General features: G+C 35.5%; 1 protein-coding gene across 8 annotated transcripts in view; it reads right to left on the reverse strand.

The window, feature by feature from the left end:
• The window catches only part of MLLT10 (MLLT10, histone lysine methyltransferase DOT1L cofactor), a 134,722-nt gene that overhangs the window by 43,884 nt on the left and 69,758 nt on the right, over window positions 1-21,080 (reverse strand). For all 8 annotated transcript variants that reach the window (XR_003253362.1, XM_026064952.1, XM_026064951.1 and 5 more), the window contains 2 exons: window positions 19,343-19,598; window positions 16,683-17,243 (listed from right to left, as the gene is read on the reverse strand). Coding sequence is in view for 7 of the 8 variants with exons in the window: in XM_026064952.1 (XP_025920737.1) it covers window positions 16,683-17,243; window positions 19,343-19,598 (817 nt within the window). In the remaining variant the exon portion in view is untranslated. The remainder of the gene's footprint in view (window positions 1-16,682; window positions 17,244-19,342; window positions 19,599-21,080) is intronic.

Raw genomic sequence — 21,080 nt, forward strand, 5'->3', positions numbered from 1 at the left:
TTTCTATTCTCCACTCCACTGTCAATCTATACCTCTTCAACATGAAACAGCGAAAAGGCTCTGCTTATAAAACAGCAGAAACTCACCAAGTCCAAATTCAGCACACACTGTCAGATACCCTTCAGATGTTTTATTTTTTTTCAGAAAAATGGTGAACTTGCTTTCCTTCATCACAAAGCTGGTTCAGAGCACTGTATACCTGGGAGAGCGAGAGGGAAACCCTATATCAAAAGGAAAAAAGCTAAACCTATTTTACTAAAGCAAAGCACATCTAGAGAAATTTCAATATTTCTCACATGTAGACTATGAAATATAAATTTAAATGTAATATTAAATTGAAAAATTTTAAGACCCACCACTAGAGACATCTGTCTGACAGACTTCACGGCTCCAACAACGTGAAAAGCAAAGGGCTTAAAAAATCTTCATGACTGCTAGCTTAATATRCAAAGAATGTCACCATGCAAAAATTTAAACATATTCTTTTGCATATGCTGAACAGTGAGTTGATACAATTTGCAATACGCACAGCACTGCTCTTCCAACATATACACTTATAACAATAAGAAAACCATTCTATTTGGCCGACACCACTGGATAAAAACTTCTAATTTTTTATTAGTAGATTGCCTGACACCAATTGAATGTAAAATTAAGAAATAATCTTGATGGCTTTCAAAACTAACCTCCTGAGAAGGTTTTAACTGTAAATATTCCCTCCTAAATCTTTCAGTAACTTGTTAATATGTTTATTTCCTACAAACGAACAAAAGCCTTGAAAAAGTAAACCAATTTCTAATTTAATAAGATACATTTCATTTCCACTGGCTACGAGTGAATACAGAACTAGGGGTACAAAGCCCATATGGAACACCAAAGGGAAACAGCAGTTAGTGCCTGATACATTAAAGATTCAATATTGCTCCTTCTGAAATTGATAGCACTGTCACTGGTGACAGAAATGGGCAGCACTGGGCTGTCAGAACAAAGAACGGACAAAACAAGGATACCTTCACATGCATCACTTGTAGTAATATAAGTAGTCAGGAAGTAAGTGGGAGAATGCCTGAGGTAGACACCACCATAACACACCCATGAATGAACAGAGAAGAAGAACTAGAAACACTATTCACAAAATTAAAAAAAAGAATCTCAGAACTAGAATAAAACTTATCATTTTACTGCTCACATACAAAAAGATCATAAAAAGAAAACTGAGGAACTATTGACCTATCAGGCTCCTGCAGACAATCTACAAAGTTTTCACTCAAGTACTGAACAATCGACTCACTGCAGACCTGTATTTCACCCACTCAATAGAATATGCAGACCTTCAATCAGGGTTTCCACAAAAGGCTACCCTTTGTGATAAATGAACCTCTGAAAAAGATTCTAATATAACTTACCATTATGTATGGTATTCATCAACTTCGAGAAAGCTTTTGAGTTAGGAGAAAAAGGGCTTCATGTTAAGATCATGTTTAACAGACACACAAAAGAATATATGTATAGACAGGATTTTCAGTGAACGATAATATACCTGAATACATCTTTCTTGTATTAGAGCTCTGATCATTTGCAGTAGCTCAAATTGTAAAATGGATTTATTTCTATCCACTGTAATTTTTTACTTATATTTCTTTTGTCAGTGTTTGTCAGCTTTTAAATGTCTGGTATAATAAGAACACTCCAGCACATGCCAATTAGCTGCATTCTCAAGCTACTATTACAAATAAAAAGTCAAATACTTTCCAGTGACAATCAGTCTTCCCAACAAAAGACTGATTTTAATTTCATTGTCTGCAACAAATTTAGAAACTTCAACTGAAGCTGCCTGGCTAATTTTAATCACAAGGCATCCTTTCTGGTTCATTGATAGACTGAGACTAACTCATGCAATCAAATTTAACAGAGACCAGTTGTGTCTCTTGGACTTTACAGAGATTGGTTGAAGAGGAACTCAGATTTGTAGAAATAAAGAAAGTGCCAACTAGTGGCAAACCAAAGGACATGCTTATATAAACTTCCTTTTCTTCAAGGGGTATTTTTGCCATCTAGAGAGTATCAATCTCTGACCATAAAGTGCCAGAAAACACTTATATCCTCTTCTGAGTAGCTAGAAATCACCATAATTCAGCCTACACCACTCCCATGCTCAGTTACAGAGTGATGGTAGCCATACAGCTGGCACATCATTTCCACTTAAGCCAGTGTTTAATTCATACTTAGGATAATGCCATGGTGACTGCAAAACATTTTATTTTCAATTTACCAGTTCACTTTTTCCACACTTCTAATGAATAAGGCCCTCAGTTTCTATCCCTATTATTAGTTTTGACAAGAGGACAGAGTGACTGATTTCGAAGGCCAGAGGTAAACACCTCCTCACAGTGCTTCTGGGGGTGAAATTTCTATCTGTATCAATCTCTGAGGCACGGCTGCTATAAATGTTCCAAAAGGATGAGGGGTCTTATGTTTTGTTTGCATTCTCCCCACAACTCACAGCTACTGAAGACTGTTGTCATAACCCCCCCCCTTTTTTTTTCTTTTTAACTACTAGGCTTTTCTGAACATCAGGATTGAAAAAAAAAGAATTAAAAACAAGACAGATGTTTTAAAAATGTCTTTGCTATTGATACAAGACAATTACAGACCTAATTTAGAAGTCATTAAAAATACTTCATGCCTTTTACTTATTGCCTAAACTTAAGTAACTGGCCAAAGTCACTTCCATGGAGAAAGCTTACAACATCTAGAATATAAACTGGTATCTTGAGTTACTAGAAGAAAACAGCAACATCGACTTTAATTACCACATCATCATTACAGACCAAGTCATAAAACAAATACTAATGTTTGAAAATTGTGTGGTAAAGAAAAAGCCAAAGGTATACAAAATCCTGGATTAACCTTGATGGAACTGGATGAATCTGACAAAAATTAAAAACTGATAATTTTAACTAACCTCCTCAACAGTTTTCAGAGATCTGAAACGATGTATAAAAATACACTTATACAGGTCAGAAGTATCACTTTACAAGGCAAAAAAAAAACCAAAACAACACTAAAAATCACAGAGCCTTTACTGGGATTATACACATTATACTGCTGCAGAAGACATGACGCAACTGATGTCTTTCACCTGTAAGAGTAGAATCCTTTCACTCACGCTGACACTCCACAGGCCTTACCTAATCATAATAGTATCAATTTATATCAGTCATGCTCAATTTTTGTGTGCAAGAAATATGAACCAGCGATTTTGACTCATCATTGCTTGCAACATTAAGGGAAACCCCTTTCAACTTTAAGGAACAATTTTATTTTATTTTTTAAATCATAGCACCCAGGGACTACCATTAACTCAGACTATCACATTCATTGTCTTCCCAAGCATCACTCAGACCCTTCAGAGAGATGTTTTAAAGCAAAACACATTAAATATGCCCCAGTGAATAATTTACTACTACAAGATATACACTTCATAGAAAAATTGAGAAAAGGTGCAGTTAAAAAGCAGAGAAAAAAATCTGATAGACTTGTTCAGCAACACGGATCTCAAACAAGTAGTTGTTGAGCAACTCAAGAATACATCTGAAGACAAAGTGAGAGAAAAACTGCAGTATAGCCCGTTTCAACTGCAAGTATGGCTAAACATGAAAAAAAAATCAACAACATGGAATACAGAATCCTTAAAAGGACAGTAACATTTCCAGGACACAGATTAATTGCACTTTAATAGTCTGCTACTRTATTTATCAGAACGAGCTTTTCACAGTAAGCAGGTGTTACAATGGAATAAGTATGTGAGAAAAGGATCCATCTTTAATTTTCACTTTGAAAGTCTCTTTTTTTGGAATCCTTAAGACTCCTGAAAGAAAATAAAAAGGCACTATCACGCAGTTATCCAAAAAGACAAATACGGTGTTATTAATTATCAGAAAGGAACAGAGAACAAAACAGACAGCACCACTATGCCACTAGGGAAAAAAAAAAAGAAAAAAACAAAACAACTACATGCTGCACCTACAAATACTTCCTACTAATTCAAACACTACCTATAGTTCTCAAAAAAGGAAAAGACAACACTAAAAGGGATACAGAAGAGGACAACAAGGACACAGTATGAAGAAGATATTAAATATTTTAGGTCTAAAGAGTTAACTGGGGGGATATGATAGAAATATATCAAATATGAATGTTGTAAAGATGCTGAATACTTAACAACTATTCACTTYTTTCAAATAAGAGTCAAAACATGATCAGCAACAGGTTTAAACACAAAGAGCCTCTTCATACAATGCATAAAGCTATGAAACGTGCTTGTTACACATTTCGGATACTAACAGCATAAATGATTTCAGAATTAGACAAATTCACAGAAGAGATGGATTCATGAAAGAGATCAATACCTACTGAGATGATGCAAGGAATCCTAGTAAGAAAATGTCCTGTTCAACCCACCTTCTTTGAAAGAGCTTGTTCTAACACAGACCTCATACAGTTACACGATTAAGGGCCAACTTTAGACCTGCCTCCCTTACACCTCCTATTCCAGATGACTAATAGAGTTAATTCTAGATCCTCCTCAAGCCTCAACTAAGAACAGAAAAAGAACTGTTCCCCCACCACCATTCCCTCCTCCACCCCATAAATTAGTAGAAGGCAGAAGAAAAAAGGTGTTTTATCCTGGAAGGAAAAAGGAGCTTCTGTCTGGGTTACTGTTATAACTGCATCTATTTGTGGCTACCTTTTTCCTGACTTTTCCTGCACTGAAGTACCTTCTCAGACACCTAGTTTTCTCCTACAATTCACAGCCAAGCTATTGAACTCTGACACGTTAAAGTGTCAAGAAAGTTGAGGAACGGTGAACAGTGACCATATATACCAAAAATATATATGCTGTACTTCACATTCATTGTTTTCCTTTATTTTCCATCTCTGCTGCTGTAGGCACTTTCCTCACTCCTGGCTGGCTTCCTTTCCTCACCAAGTCCTTGTCATACCTGCTGTTGCTTTCTTTGAGAGCTCACAATTATTATTCCTTAGAATTAGGCTGGTCAGCAGATGTCATTACTTCCAGCTCATTCCACTTTCAGTTTGTTTCAAAGTACATCAGAACTGACTGTGTATTAATACCTACATCTCAATAACCACTCCTTTTTTCGTTCATTACCTGTTTTTAAGGGGATTGGTTACACATACAAAACTAAGGTCAAATTCTAAGCTTACCACTACTCCTACAGCCAAAAACAACAACAACAAAAAAAAGGTCTATTAATTTCGGCCCACAAAAGGGCCAGTAACCAACTAGTTAAATACTTCTGGATTAGAAATTACTGCGTTATAATTATCGCACCCCTTTTTTTAAATCTGCATTTAACATTCTTGCTTGAAAGCAAACTATACGAATGATTTATGGGTTGTTCTTGGTTTGTTTTAAAAACAAGGGTAGCAGACTAATTTTACTTAGAAGCTCTAGTCATCCCTATCAAGAAAGCCTTCTCATTAATGTGCAAAACAAATAAACAAAGGAAATGCATACAAAACTAAGTCAAGTACGAGGGACATGATGATAGGATTATTCATGCAAAATCCCCAGACCTATGTTCTTATTCTTCAGCTCCTTTTACTGCGAGCTTTCACTAGAACCACACGAATCTCTTTTCAATTCAAGCTTCTGGAACTACCCTGTTCCAGAGACCAGAGAGGTTCGCTGTTCTGGACCAAAAAAAAAAAAAAAAAAATCCAGTTTCTTCAAGTTACTCAGTATAATTAGCAATGTTTTCAGAAATCTTTTACCACTGCATAATTCTCTCTCCATTAAAACATATTCAGCAAGCTAGATCACTTTCAAAATTAACAATTTTCTTTATGTTATCCTTACAGCCTTCTCACAGACACCTGAGTTATCTGCCAGATCTGATGATCTGGCCAGAAAATGAAGAACTCAATCTAAAAGCAGAATAAAAGTTGAAAGTATAAAAAGAACAACTTGAAGAAATGAGCTTGGATCTAAACAACTAGGGGCTAAATCCTGGTTCAGTTTAAATGGACAAAAATTCTGCTTTAAATTCAGTCAGATCAGAATTAGAAAAGCAGCATTTATTCCAACAATACAAAATAGTATGTTTTATTTATTATTTCTTGCATTACCACCACACAAGTTTAAGAACTATTTTGCTAAAGTATTTTAACAGTACACTTCATGGGTATGGCATACAAGTGGATCAAACACATATACCACTTTCAGTTATGCCTAATATTCCTGAAAAAAGGGTGTTTTGAGTAATCTTCCGAAAATATGGTGTTGTCTTTATCTATGCCAACTTTTTGTATCTTATTTATACTGGGGAGACTTATTGGAGACGAGTTCACATCCAGGTGTATCAATACCATGGTCTTGTGTATTTTAAGCAACCAGAGCTGTTAATCTTTAGCTGACATAGTTAAAAGCACCGTGATATACTGTCACTGAGCATAGCTAAGAGCCAAATCATTATATCTAGACAGACATTGGCTTTTATAATTTTCCTTTTTTAAAATAATGCTTAAATACAAACGTTATCAAACTCTTCAGTCATAACTGCAAAGCTAAGGCCAATAAAAACAACATGGTTCCTGCCATTTTAACTGGAGCTAGGAGCTTGGTTGTCAGCCAGCACAGTGAGACRAAGCTAGCAGGGGGTCGCCTAACTTCAACCACTTTCCTAGAGAGCAAGACCTTCTGCGAGGCGCACGCCCACAGCTGTGCCAGCCTGCACACGCCGTGCCATGCAGCAGCACACACCAGCAGCGCCTGCGGGCCAGCAGGAGCCTACTGGTCTTAGTCCTATCACCTCCGCATAAGCTGCTTTAGAGAGTTCAACAAGTTATTGGAGTAACAAGCACAGGGAAATGAGGAGCTGATATTTAGATACTTGGTTTATCTACCTGTTTAAAACCATCACAGTGCTTTGGGGAGTTGCTACGTATTAAAACAGGAATCTGTTCACTACAAGTCTTAATGGGTTTGTTCTGGACCAACATCTTTAAGTTAAAGCCCAATTATTTTACAATTATTTACTCTTTCTTATACCACAATACTATCTCAGTATTTCTTAAAATGGGGGAGGGGTATTTTTTTTAATCTTTACAGGGGAATCTCAGAAATTATTATGATAATCAACAACAGCTCTAAGCATCAGATCCTATCCTCATATGGGATTTATTCATCCCAAACTTCATCTTCAAACAACTTTCACTCAGTTTAAATTCTGATACTGCAGGTGTTCACAACAAATAAATCTCAAATTCAAAAACAAAGTAAATTTATTTGAGGTTAAAAACCTCATTGCAGCATTATCACCTCTGACTGAGAACAAAAATGAGTAATTTAACCACATGAATTGGACAGTCTTTAGCTGCTCAAAAACACTGCAAATAGCATCAATGCATATACATCATTTATTATTTTTCAGTTATATCTGATTTTTAAACAGATCTGAAAGTCTGTAAGATCTGAAAAGCACAATGGGGGGGGGGGGAGAGAGACGCACAAACCTACTGCTCCTTTTAAAGTCAAGCTTCTTCATTCCCTCCCCCCTCCCACACACTTTTTATGTTCCCATGTCACCTTTAACAGATTTTATGGAGTTAAAAGACTGATTGCTATCTTGCATTTGACTTACAAGGAATGCTGTACTCTAGTAAATTGACTCCAGATGCTGAAAAATGTTCACACTCAAAAAGGTGTATATTTTGATTTTTTAATTTGTACAAAATGATGTAAAACAAAGGGTTTTTTTGTTTTTCAGTTCTTTTTTAAATCTGATTTTTAAAGGAGATCCCAGCACTAAACAGTTGCAAGTAAACAAACACCACCTGTATCTCACTTCACCATTTCCATGCAGCAACAGAATTCCATTTCAGGAAGATTTACTTGACCTTCAGTAAAGGCACCTCTAAAGCAAACATCAAATTCTTCAACAAAGACATCTGATATGAGAGAAATCTTAATTGTTTCAGAGTGTTTCTTTATTCTCCTTCTCAGTCCATTTTAAATTCTAAGTTTTATGAAAAGAGCCAAAGATCTAACACAGTCCAAACACAAAATTCTAAGTTTCAGTATGTTTTCCTCTTTCTACCCCCCCCCCTTTTTTGATACAATACTGGTAACACCATATACTTTCACTCAATATATCTGCAAAGAGAATCAACTCCTGGAAAAGCTGCCAGTTATTTTCTTTACTATGCAGCTAATACTAATAGCAAAACTGTCAGTAGATCTCATCCACAGACTGTAGTTTACCCAGATCTAAAATAAGTGAGTTTTTATTAAGAATTCAAACGTAACCTCAAATATATACAAGGCACATTGTAGGCTTACAGGTCAAATACAACCTAAAAGCAAACAGCTTACAAAAAACTGATAGACTTCTTTGAAAACCTCCCCCAAACAAAGATTTATAGATGAATTTGAAAATTAAGTATTGCAACTTGACTAGCCTCTAAGCCCTAAATGCATTCTCCTCTGCCAGTACAAGCCCAACTAATAATACCCAACATATCCCTACAGTTATTTATTATGTTCCACAAAGATTATATTTTGATGTCAATTTTGCAAATAATTCTGGGCAAAAAAACAGTATGTTCAGAATTTATTTTAATCTTTATTAAATTTGAATTTGGGGAGAAGCTTCATAAAACTTGAATAAAAACAGAATTTCAAACAGTTGCTTTAAAAGTATTACTTTTCTCCTTAAATAAATAATTATTACAAACGTATTTTGTTTTTAAATTAAAGAYGTAAAAGAGAACTCAAAAAAACCCATACATTCCCCTTCTGTGTTTTGTTGTTGGGGTTTCTTTTGTCCTTTTTTTTCTTAAATATCCCAGGGGTACTTTAAGTACGCGACCAATTTAAACATACTATTTGCTGTTGATTATCAAAGCTTAAAAGTACATCATCTTTACATGTAGATAGAGATCTATTGACATATTTTGAAATGTAACTAAAAACAAATGCCAAAATTTATAACATGATTTGGGAATCTAATTTCAAGAATGCAATCTTCAAAATCTCTATTTTAATCTGTTAGACACTTACACTGTCATACAACAACTAACTAGTCAGGACGAATCCCCCTGCTGCAGATTCCAAGACCTTCTCCAGTACTAGCAGGCCTAAGCAGCTTGACACACCACCATAACTTAATTATTGGAACTTACCTTCCCCACCTTTGGGAAATTTTATCACTTCAGAAAGCCCTCATTTCTATTTTCACTCAAAAAATTACTTTTACAATTTTTTGAGAAAGGGAAATTTTAAGGTTTTTTTTTTAATTAAAGTTTTCTGTCAAAACAGTACTCCAAGAGGTTCTAGAGTCTTGCGACATTCACAAGAGAGCTGATTTGTAGCGAACACACAAGCAGCTGGTGCCTTGGAAAGCCAGGCAGCCTACAGACTTAAAAGCTAGAAAGACTGAACAATTCTTGCCTGCAGTAACCTAATTAACTACTATGTGTCTGTATTTTTATTTTTCTGTCAAGAATTTGTTTTTACAGAACATGGAGTATTCTTCACTATGTAATGAGGGATGGCAAATTCTTGACCAAGATTATTAACTCCTCCTGTATAACAATTACAATCACGTTGCCTTTTAACATTCTTTTTTGTAAACAGAAATATCCTCAACTCAAAGATACTTCAGTCTATCAAAGAACTTAAGATTCTCTTTGAAAATGGTATTTTTTTAAAAAAAACCTTGATCATTGTATGACTCTTCTCAACTTTCCTGCATTTATAAGAAGGTAACCATCAAAACTAAATATAGTACCCTACTGATTGCATTATATGTGGTGTAATTTAAAGTAATGTAACTTTTCTATTCCTTTGCATTTCTTAATGCAATATCACAGAGATGACATTAGCTTTTTTTTCTCCCACAACATCTCAATGAGTTAATGTTTGGTTCTCCATCATTATTCAGAAGTTTTTCATAATTGTTGTTTTCAAAACACATCTCTGTTTTAAGGTGCACTGTTTGGTATTTGTTTGCACAAAACTGWTTCTTAATCAAGGAATTATTACTCGTTACATCCACGTACATTTCTTGCAAAGTACTTTTTTTTTTTTTTTAATTAAACAAGCCACAGGGAACCCTCACAGCAAGCAGCAATGATTTCTTATTTTCTTCCCAATCTTTGATAAAGGCACAGAACATACCAGGCTGAGAAATAATCTTTGCAGACCCATATTGCATGACAATCCCCTACTAACCACTATATTCTGAGATGCATTATTTGCCCAGTGACAGCCACATGCCAAACTGATGCAACATGCTACTTTTTTTAAATTGAAGGGATATATAGTACTGTATTAGGTTCATAAATCATAGAGGCAAAAAAGAATTTGTGATCATATGATTTGAATCTCAGTTATAGAGTTCCCTGAATAAATTCTTGCCTTTAAATCCAATAAAGGCATTTGACTAAAGCGTATCTTCCAGAAAAAGTACTACATCTAAATTTTCAGAGCCATTATTGGAAACGGACTCCTACCTTCTCTCACCTTGGTCATGTTACACCTTTTTTGTTAGGTTAAGTATCATTACAGAATCGTAAATTTTCAGTTCCCTTTATGATATGCACAGTCAGAGAACCTCACTTCTTAGCTTTTCTACAATAACATACTTTTTCCAGTCCTTGAATCCTTCTCTTGGCTCTTCTCTGAATCCTCTACAATTCATCAAGATCCTTTATGTACAGCAGATACCAGAATTAGATGCAACATTTGAAGAGCAGATGCATTCAGTGCTAAATACAGAGCTACCTTTCTAAAATGTTGGTTAGTTTGTTGTTCATACACCCAAAGCTTTTTAAAGACCCAGCTCTGCATTGAAACTTCAGACATAACTGGTTATTCATCATTATCCTTTCCAGCCCTTCCTTTCCCCTCAGAAGAGCCTCTCAATCCTGCAAGTATTCACCTATCTTTCTCAGGTATAGTCTTTTAATTTAGCTATAATAAAACAAATACCATTAGCTTGTATCATGTACCAAGAGATCTGTTTTACTTCATCTTCATACCCAGAATTTTGCAGAAATCGCAGAATTTTCCAGTAAATAGCATAAAGTTGATAACTGATGCACAGGGGTGACACAACCCCCAAAAGCAACACATCTGATTCAATAATTCTGTGATCAAAACTAAATTTTGAGACCTATCAGTTTAGTATCTTTAATGTAATGGCTTGTTGCTTTTCCATCATTAAAGATTTTAAACTAAAATGTCATGTTCTATCAATTTAAACGATTTGTAGATGTCCATTGCATCATTACCTTTATAAAAAAATTACAAAGAGATTGTAAAATAAGTCCAATAAAAGTTAGTTTCCACAAGCCAAATTAACCACCATTAATCATTACATCTTTACATCTCTTAATATCTTTCTTTCTTGCATCAGATACACCCCAATTACCTAACACTACTATTTGCTAGTCTCCTAAAACTTCTCTAGTTTTAAAAGACCTCCTGAAAATTAACACTTGACAGTTTAAAAAGCATTAGAATGCGAGGTGCTCATTATCAGGAAATGCCAATTTACTATTTCTAGCTGTAATTGCTGATAACACCTGTTTTAGTTAACATTCAGGGTGCAGGAGGAACCTATTTCATGATAATCCCTGTCTTCATAAGCTTCTACTACTCCATTTAATTTCTTCCCAAATATTTGATATATTACTCCCATGTTYTCCACATGATCAAGTCAACTGTAACATTTTTATCTAGTAATGGACCAACACCATTTCTGTTGAGCCTAAAAACATGAAAACATTCTGGACAAGAATTTTGCCTTGTGTATTTTCTACAGAGTCTACTTTGTCCTAAAAGCTCATTAATATCTATTAGTATAAATTTCTCCTTTCCATTCCATCTCTCTTGGAATACAACCTGTCTTTTTAAACACAGCAAGACTTCTTTTCCTACTTCAGCTTCTGGGGCACCAAACAGAAACCTAATAACCCAAACTGTTTCCGAATATTTCTGACTGAATTCTTTCTCCCAGTAGATACAGCTTGCAAGTAAATCAAAGGCCACAGGGGAGTTTAAACATAACATCATAATCAAAGATTTCACGTGAGCTCTGAAGGACTCAAAATCTCAAGGAGCACGATGTCAAGTGACTGGTCTAGCTTAGCAGCTCAGCTTTCTGTGCACCATCAGTATGAGGAGGAGCCGATGAGCAAGATTTCTCCTTGCATGGGAGCACAACGCTTGGCAGAGGCTTCATCACTGTCTGAACCAGATGAGAAGGCAGAATAACATACATGGACTAAGTTCAAGCATTTAGTGAACTCCTATACAAAGTTGGAAATTTATGCCTTTCAGCAAGGCATAAGATCAACCCAGGGGAGTCTCTGTGCCAAAAAACATTAACTGTTTTTAAGACAGAATTTGATATATCAATATATGAAAGCACAAGACGGGGTTCGGTTATGTCCTTTATTTCTAAAAATGTATAGTATTATCAGCCAGAGCATTCTGAGGACTAATTGAGTGGAGAACAAGTATGATGCAGAAATAAAACGTACCAAACCAAGTAAGTCACCTCAGCTGTGACTTAGGAAAGGGATTCCAGAAAAAGGGCAGAGAAAGGATTTTGAAAGAATGGGCTATCGCTTGCTAACCATTTAAGCCCCATTCATAAGTTAGCCTTTTCCAGGCTTGGGGCAGGCGGAGGATTTTTTGCTTTATAAGATTTTTGTAGCATTTAAAGTACTCATAGGGGGATAAAACTAACTATGCAAAAATTAAAATACTGAAGCAGATGATGCCTTGAAGGCCCTATGCAAATGAAGTTGTACTACGCAATTTGTTGCGCACTTGACATTAAGAACTGAACTGGAAAAGACTGAGAGGTGTTCCTATATATTTGAAGCACTAATTCTTCAGTAGCAAGTGTCCACACAGAACTTGAAGAAAACCATGCACAAACTTCAGCTGCTGTGAAACAGAAATTTCCGTTTACTTCTGACACTTAATTGCTTTTCATTTTACTTTGCTACATTACTTCACAGCAGTCAGAAGGCACTGTTATGGATGTCAAATAATTTTTTTTTTTTCCTGTTGCTTTGGGACATGAGTTCTCAGCAAGTTCTTCACTCACTGGAGCATAATCTAAACAAACAAGGTCCAAAGCCTGTATAAACTGCTTGACAGAAAGAAACAGTATTTATGGAAAATTGTTTATCATAACTGGATTTTTCTTCTCCCCACCATCCTGTTAGTCCCTGCTCTACCACTGAAATAAAGGACAAGTATGGTAGAGAGTTGATCTTGGGAACTACTACTAGCACAGGCCAGCTTCAGGGCATGGTGCTACTGATTTCTTTCAATCCTTGAATGAAGGCTGTCTACTGTTCTTTAATCACCATTGCTGTGAAAAGAAGAAATCTTCAGCAGAACGGATTGCTGCTTTATAATGCTTCAGGCTACAAGTCTTTAAAGACTATTCCCTAAAAGGACACCGAGAAGGAACTTAACTCTGTGAATACAGTTATCATGACTTTTTAAAAGCTAAGTATCTCTACAAAATTGTAGAGTTCAAATGAAACTTTCCCCTATTAGAACATTTCTGGAGTGATTTCAGGATCCAAAACAGTCACATTTTCTAGTACGTGGCAAACAGGCAAAATCTATTTGGAGGAAACCAGCATCACCTTTACAGAACTCCTGTTGACAACTGACTTACGTAGCATTAGACAACAAACTTACAGTACTTGTGGACTTCCACCAGAAAAATAGGTATGGGTTGTAAATAAGCTGTTATTGGCTAAAGTAGCTGTATTTTTACAGAAAGAGAGGTCCTATAAAAATGTTAATTTAATATAAAAATTCCTTTTCACCCTACCAACTTTTTTTTTTTTTAATTATTACTTTTCACTCCTATGAGTACATTGTCACAATGCAAAGCAATGCATGCACTGTGTTCCTACCGCATTATAAATACACTTCAGAAAAAATGCCGAAGAGCTGTAACTGCATGGCCTACTACTATTTATGGTACATCTCTGATCTTACTGAGCAGGAAAACAGAAGTTCTATGGAGTGGAGAAAACATCTGGAGAGGAGAAATACTTCCACAAAGTGAGCAGAATGTACTTACTCTGAATGCAAGTTTTATGTGTACAAATTGCACATGAATAAGCTTTCCTTCATACATCATCTAATTTGAACACCAACTATGAACAGGAACATCACACAACTGCAAAGTAAAAATCTTCATAGTTTTAATGGATTTCAGCAAATGGACTTTTAAGGGAATGGAAAGTCACAGTTTCTTTAAGATAATTACAATTCAGAAGGGATTAATAAAATAACTAAGGAGCTGATTCTTAAGGACCAGCCAAGTCTTGAAAAAGCATCTCAAAAGTTTTATTTAGCACTAACTCATTCCTGATTCTGTTTCGCTAAAATAATGAGGCAACTCCAAACAAGAGTCAGTGAAAACATCATGCTTTGACTTCCCATGTATTTTCTCTTACTACATTTACATGCACAAAATCTTATTCAGAGTTTTGAGTCAAATAGTTTAGATTCACTCGTCTTATTCTATTACTAGACAATATACAGACATTTCAAAGGAGGAGAAAAATCCACATATCAACCTGAGAAAAATATATGCTTATATGCTTCCGATATACTGATAATACTCATGTGCTTTGCCTCATTGTAACATTCAAGTGCCCAAAATAGTAAACTGACTGTTATACCCAAAACATGCTTATGACGAAGTGAGGAAAGAAGCGCTACCACCATAAGAAAGAGATAAACAGGGAGAAAAGTACATTAAAACACAATGCCCAGACTCAAAGAGAAGTTTGTGAATGAATTTAGATGTCATACTCAAAGGCAGAGACTTCCAATATGTAATCTATTTAATTAATTCATTCTTCAGCACCATCAGAGAAGATCACTGTTTTAGAGGACAGGCCGAACTCTGGGCAGCAGGAATCTAAATAAATTTCCAAATACCTTCTAAATAGAGCACTGAAGTTGTAGGGTGAMTATTGCGATAAAGGTAATAAAAAAGCAAAAAACAACAAACTTACATGGTGTTTCCATCCACGTGTTTCAACACTTTTTACAAAGATGATCAACATCATCACCAGCATTTTATAGACGGAGGAGTGAGATCTAACAAGGTGGACGAAGGAAACAAGGGTGGAACGGGCTAGGAAGTGGTCTGGTCTAAGTGTGGGCAAGATCAGAATGTTCAAAAACAAACATAAAGGGGGAAACACGGGTCACTGACTTCAAACAAAGATCTTGTATCTCCATCTGTTACCTTAACTATGACAAAACATAATCCATCTCAAAGAAATCATATTGGGATGAGAAAGTGTACACTGAAAGATTCAGAATACTGATCTAAAGCTGTTGGATAGTATCTCACCAGAAGAAATACAAGGTAGCATGTTTTTAAAGCAGTATTTTTTAACTGGCATAAAAAGTCCTAGTTCCCTGTCCATCTTCTGATACCATTTCTCCCTATTGATTTCAATGGAAGAGAAATCTTTTGCATCTGGCTTCCGCTGCTTCTATCATTATTTCCCCTCAATAAAATCAGAGATTTACCTATATTCTAAATCTTTGCCAAACAATGAGCTTCTGAGATCAGGTATAGTTTTAAAGTACAAGCCTTGTTTTGAAAGAAATAGAATTTCTATTTTTTGAAGCATATATTATTTCCTCAAGTATGTATTGCTAAACACCTGGAATACAGTGCAAATTCATAACATAAAAGCATAAAACCCTGCCCACAACTAAAATTCAAGTTTCATTCCTCCTTCTCCCTCAAAAAAAGTGAAACAAAAAATCCACCAGAACAATAAAAACAACAAAATTCCAAATTTATGCAACACAGTTATCAAATAGTTTGCATAGTATTTTTATAACCAAACACAAAAAGGCCTTGAAGGAAACTTTGACAGACTTTGATAGCATTCTGCATGACCATTCCACAGACAGGTTTACCGAAAACAGAAAGCCTCTCGCAGCCCAAATTGCATACACATTTAGAACAGAGGAAGAACAAACCAGCCAATTTCAATTGCTAAAAAGCACACAAGAATATAAAATCATCACCCAGCTGCACAGGGGACCAGATTCAAATTATCCTATTACATGTTTAGACTGATAATTTCTCCATATCAATTTTTAATTAATTGAGGTATAGAAAAAATAATTGAGGGACGATATTCAGTAATTTCAGCAGTTGACATGCTTGAGTACTGATTTTGTTGTATATATGTAACAGAACATACAGACTCTACAGCTTGTATAAACTACTACTTATTTTAGCTAAACCATTTCCAACGAACACTGTTTTCACACAAGTTATCTTTTTCCCTCCAGCCTCAAAAGCTGCATTTACATTGAACATAGACTCAATCTACTACAGCCACCTAAAGACTAGCTGCACCTATATATGGAACTGAACTTATTCTTACAACAGTCTTATCATATGGAACAAAACTTATTCTTACAACAGACATATTCCACTTTTGACTTTTCTCTAATGCAACTTTCGAGATACTTAAAATGATACTCTGTTCCTGAAAAGCACATTCAGAACTGAGGCTAAAATAACAAAGACATCTTTTGAGATAAGAAAACAAATCCAATAAATGCCTACCTGAACCCACTGGAGATGAGCCAACACTAAGACTTTGTAAACTTCCATTCCTGAGCAAAGTTGGAGATTTCTGAAGACCAGAGCTTGTCACACTTCCTGCAGCAGATGCCACAGATGAAGTTGGGGAAGCAGAAGAAACTGAAAGATGGGAAAGATTTTCTTGACTTTTATTTCCTTTGGGTCTACCAGGCCCATGTTTATTTTGTTTATTTCCTTTCCGTTTCTTCTCTGTTACAGTTTCTTCTTCTATTCCGGAAGTTTGAGCTCGTTTGTATGCTGTAGAAGTAAGGCTTGAATTACCTAAGTCTCCAGGTGAGTTGTCAAAGTTTTTAGATTGGGAAACAGCTGAAGGGAGACCGATTAAGGAACTGAAACAATTGACACCCCCTTCTTGACCCTCAGTCTCTCCTTTATGTACATCTTTGGTTGATGAAGCCTGTTGAGAAGGAGTGTAACTGTCACTTCGTAGATCTGTTTCTGTAAAACTCAAAAAATCCTGGGGAGACTGAACTGAGCTTCCAGAAGATGACTTTATGCTCCCAGGAGTGCCCAAAAAGCTACCTAAAGGAAGAAAAAACAAAAACAAAAAAAAGGTACAAAAGGATTGATGAAAAAGATGAGTATCTTAGAAAACAAAATTTAAGTACAGGCTTTATAAAAAGTGTTATTAAGAGGTAAAGAAGTAATTTTAAAGTAATTCATTGTTTTTGTTATGTTAGTTTTTCGATCTTCCCTCTGCCAGATCCGATTCTCAGATTCACCATGTTCAGGACACAAAGTAAAAACATTTAAAAGGAGATTAGTAACTCTGCCTTTTAGACACCTTTGATATCCCCCAGCTCTGAAGCCATAACAAACACCTTCTGCAAGTCAGAGCAGTTTCTTTAATGTACACTGTTTTATTTGAAAAGAATAAGCCTGATACGAATGTGCCGAGACCACATTTACAGTACGTCTGCAATCTTCCTTGACATTCTGCCTAAGCCAGGGGTCTGACAGGGGTCAGGGGAACAGCAATTGCACTTAGTTTACTCTGGCTGAGGAGGTGTCCACACAAGAGGTATTTCTCAAAAGTACAGGAGAGGAAGCGGGTAAAATGTATAAAAGTGGCACTTTAAGACTTCTTTACGCTGTCAGAGACCCATGAAGTTCTTTTGTGTACTAGAATTACACTGCTTCTGTAACATTTGGGATGTGCTCATTTCAGCACTGTGTTAGCACACGCGAGACAGAAAACGAGGCACACTTTGGCAGTACAAACACCAGCACTTGCACTGAAATTTAGTCATTTTCTATGGGGGTGGAGGGGTGGCAGCAGTGGCTTAGTAAAGCCTGGATAAAAAGACTGTGGCAACCACAGTCCCTTTAAGAAAGTAACCCTAAATATGACATTATATATAAATTAGTTAAGATCTAAAAAATAATAACTTTTCTAAATCAGTAAAAAAAGTTATTTAACAAAATTAATATTTTATCATTAGTATTCCATTAACTATTATCAATAATCTCATTTAAAAATATATAATTTACATTAAGACAGTAATTTAGAAACTGTAAAACACTGTTGTTTTGTGTTTTTAATTAGCTACATTAATTTAAATCAGTGCAGCTTTAAAAGAAAGTCATAGGCATAATAAAGATCTATATTGTCATCTACATTAGGCAAGATTCTTCTTTAAATGTAGGAATCCAGAGGACAATTTTCAGTTTTATTTGAAAACATAAACAAACAAAAATCACTTCAGTATTTCAAATGAAAAAAATCTAGACAAACTTAAAGGTCCACAGTGCATAATGGCAAAGCAATTAAAGCTTAAAGAAAAAAACATCACCACAAAACAGAAAGGACGCCAACTATTATGCTTTACTTGTCACAGTGAAAACTATTATTATTCCTTTCTATAAAGTCTGATTTGTTGGTCTGTATTTCAAAATTAAATGTTTTAGTAGTTATTTTTAGTATTAAAAATTAGACCTTTTCATTTTTATCTTTCTTAACCCTGACAAAGGATTCTCAACACAATCTGCTTTTCAAGAAGTGCCACAGCAGTGCACTTAGTGGTTTTTAGTATGTTCAAAACTTTGAACTTCTCTTACCTGATAAAGTAAATAAACTGTATGTACTTGTCATGTAACCATCTTCTGCTTATGCATTTCAATGACAAAAATTTTAAAATAGAGAACATTCAAGAACGTGGTATATCTTTGCATCTTGAAAAATTATTTAGGGGTGTTTGTATGCATTTTTAAATTTGCATAGTTGCTAGTCCAATTTTGTTCTAACATATACTAATTTTAAACCATTAGTATTAGACCTTTCAAGAGCTAAGAAAGCTCCCTAGACTCAAATTTCATATGTTGAATTTTTACCCCAGACCAATTTTTCATAAAATAAATTTTTCAACAGTTTAAAGAGAACACCCTAAACAAAAGTATCAGTTTTGAAGATGCATAGCTCTTTTTTATATTACGATGACAAATAAACATTTTTTTTTCCCCTAAAGTAAAAAGTAGTTTTTCCTCTCTCAAGTAAAGCAGCTTTCTCATTATTGAGGATAAAGGATGAAATATAATTTAAAACTTTTCAAGTTTTAAATATATAAGGTTTCTGTCTAATTCACATCAAAGCAGTAGTAGTATTACTGCGTAACAATTAATACCTTGCTGGAAAGGACTAGTTGCAGACACAGTTGTTCCCAGATTCCTTCCAGCACCAGGCTTTCTTCCCCTCTGACCTGAGCTGTGACCTGCAGATTTCTTCCCTTTGCTCTCTGACCCTCTGGCCTCTGAAGAATCTTTTCCACTTGAAACGTGTGTAGAAACTTCCTGGAAATTTGCATTTGTAAATCGAGCTGTGGTATCTTCCAACCGCTTCAAGGAGCCTGACATGGAGCTGTTGCTAGTGCTTGTGTATGTCTAGCATTTTGGTGAGAAACAGGAAATTAAAGAAACAGGTCACACACAAAAACTGTAATAACCAATATACATGGTTAGAGTGATACAGGTGTTCAAGTTTCCATTGTAGGAGAATTAAAATAGTTTATTTCAAAAGTTTATTTTAATCTATACAAAGAATAAAAAGTCAGTTACTATTACTTTTTAGTTCAGTGACAGTACCATCAGATCATTTAGTATTAAATTACATCAGTGCTAGCCTACATGAAGACATATGCACCACAGCTAACATGAAATAAAGCTATTAGTTCTACTAAGCAAGAACAGCAGTAATTACTACCAAAATTTTCGCAAATCTGCAACTCAACAAAATAATGGAGCCAGTTGTACAAACTTGCAAGGTATACTCAATTTTACTTATTTTGTAATCCTATTTAAATTAGTAAAATTACTCACAGTGCACAAAATTTAGTACATACACTTAAGTCTTTCTATACTACGGATTGAAAAGAATTACCTAATATCAAATGTATTTTTACTATTTGAAGAACAGAATCCTTGAATTATAAAACTGTCACAAGAATGCAAATATTTTCAATCAGGTACATATTTGTTTTAGTAAATATACATTGCTGTATATGAATATTTCATTGTACGCTATTTTCCCCATTTATGCCTGCAGAAGTTATGAATACTTTGGAAAATATGCCATATGAATTTAAATATATTCTCATATATGTTAAAATTGAGGTTTAAAAGAATTCATTTTTTCAATGACAAATGTAGAAGTGTTTAAACATTAACGTAACTGATAATAGTAGAAGTTACATAAAATGAACTGTTAAATTGTCAACATATATGATTAAAGTGCACAAAATTTGATTTTGCGGAAGAGAATGCATAAAAGTATTGTAAGATTTAGCTGTAATTTTTATTTCACTGAAGCTAAGGCCAAGGTCTGACTTCAATGGATTCATCTTTTATATCCACTATTACACAGCCTTTATATTCTATTTAAATCCTATATTATTATTTCACTGCTTAATATTCTTTTTTTTTTTTTTAATAATAAACACTTAAAATGCTTTTGTGAAAACACAACTTTTATGCAGTGCAATCCAGCTGGCGATGCTGCTCCACGAGCAGGGGAACAGCTGGCAGCGTCCTCGCCGGTCACCTTGCCTTTTGAGGGCATCACACTCCTCGGCAAAGCACACTGCTCCGGTGTGCCGTTCCCGCTGGCACACCAGGCTTCCCAGCCACTACAGCTGCCCAGCTCACCTCCCGTTCCTCCAGCGTCACCTGCAGAGGAGGAGGCCGAGCCCGGCTCCCCCGGGGCCGCGGTGCCCGCTCGCGGGCCCCTGGAGCTGGCTGCAGCCCTCCCTCCAGAGCTCCAGGAACTTGCRCTACCTTACGCTTACACTCTTCCCACAAGTTTTGTCAAAATGGTTCGTAATAGGTGAACAATAGTCAAACTGGGCTCACAAAAAGTCACTAGGTGGA

Source organism: Apteryx rowi, unplaced genomic scaffold (assembly GCF_003343035.1).
Source record: "Apteryx rowi isolate R43461 unplaced genomic scaffold, aptRow1 scaffold_222, whole genome shotgun sequence".
In the NCBI taxonomy this organism is placed as follows: domain Eukaryota; kingdom Metazoa; phylum Chordata; class Aves; order Apterygiformes; family Apterygidae; genus Apteryx; species Apteryx rowi.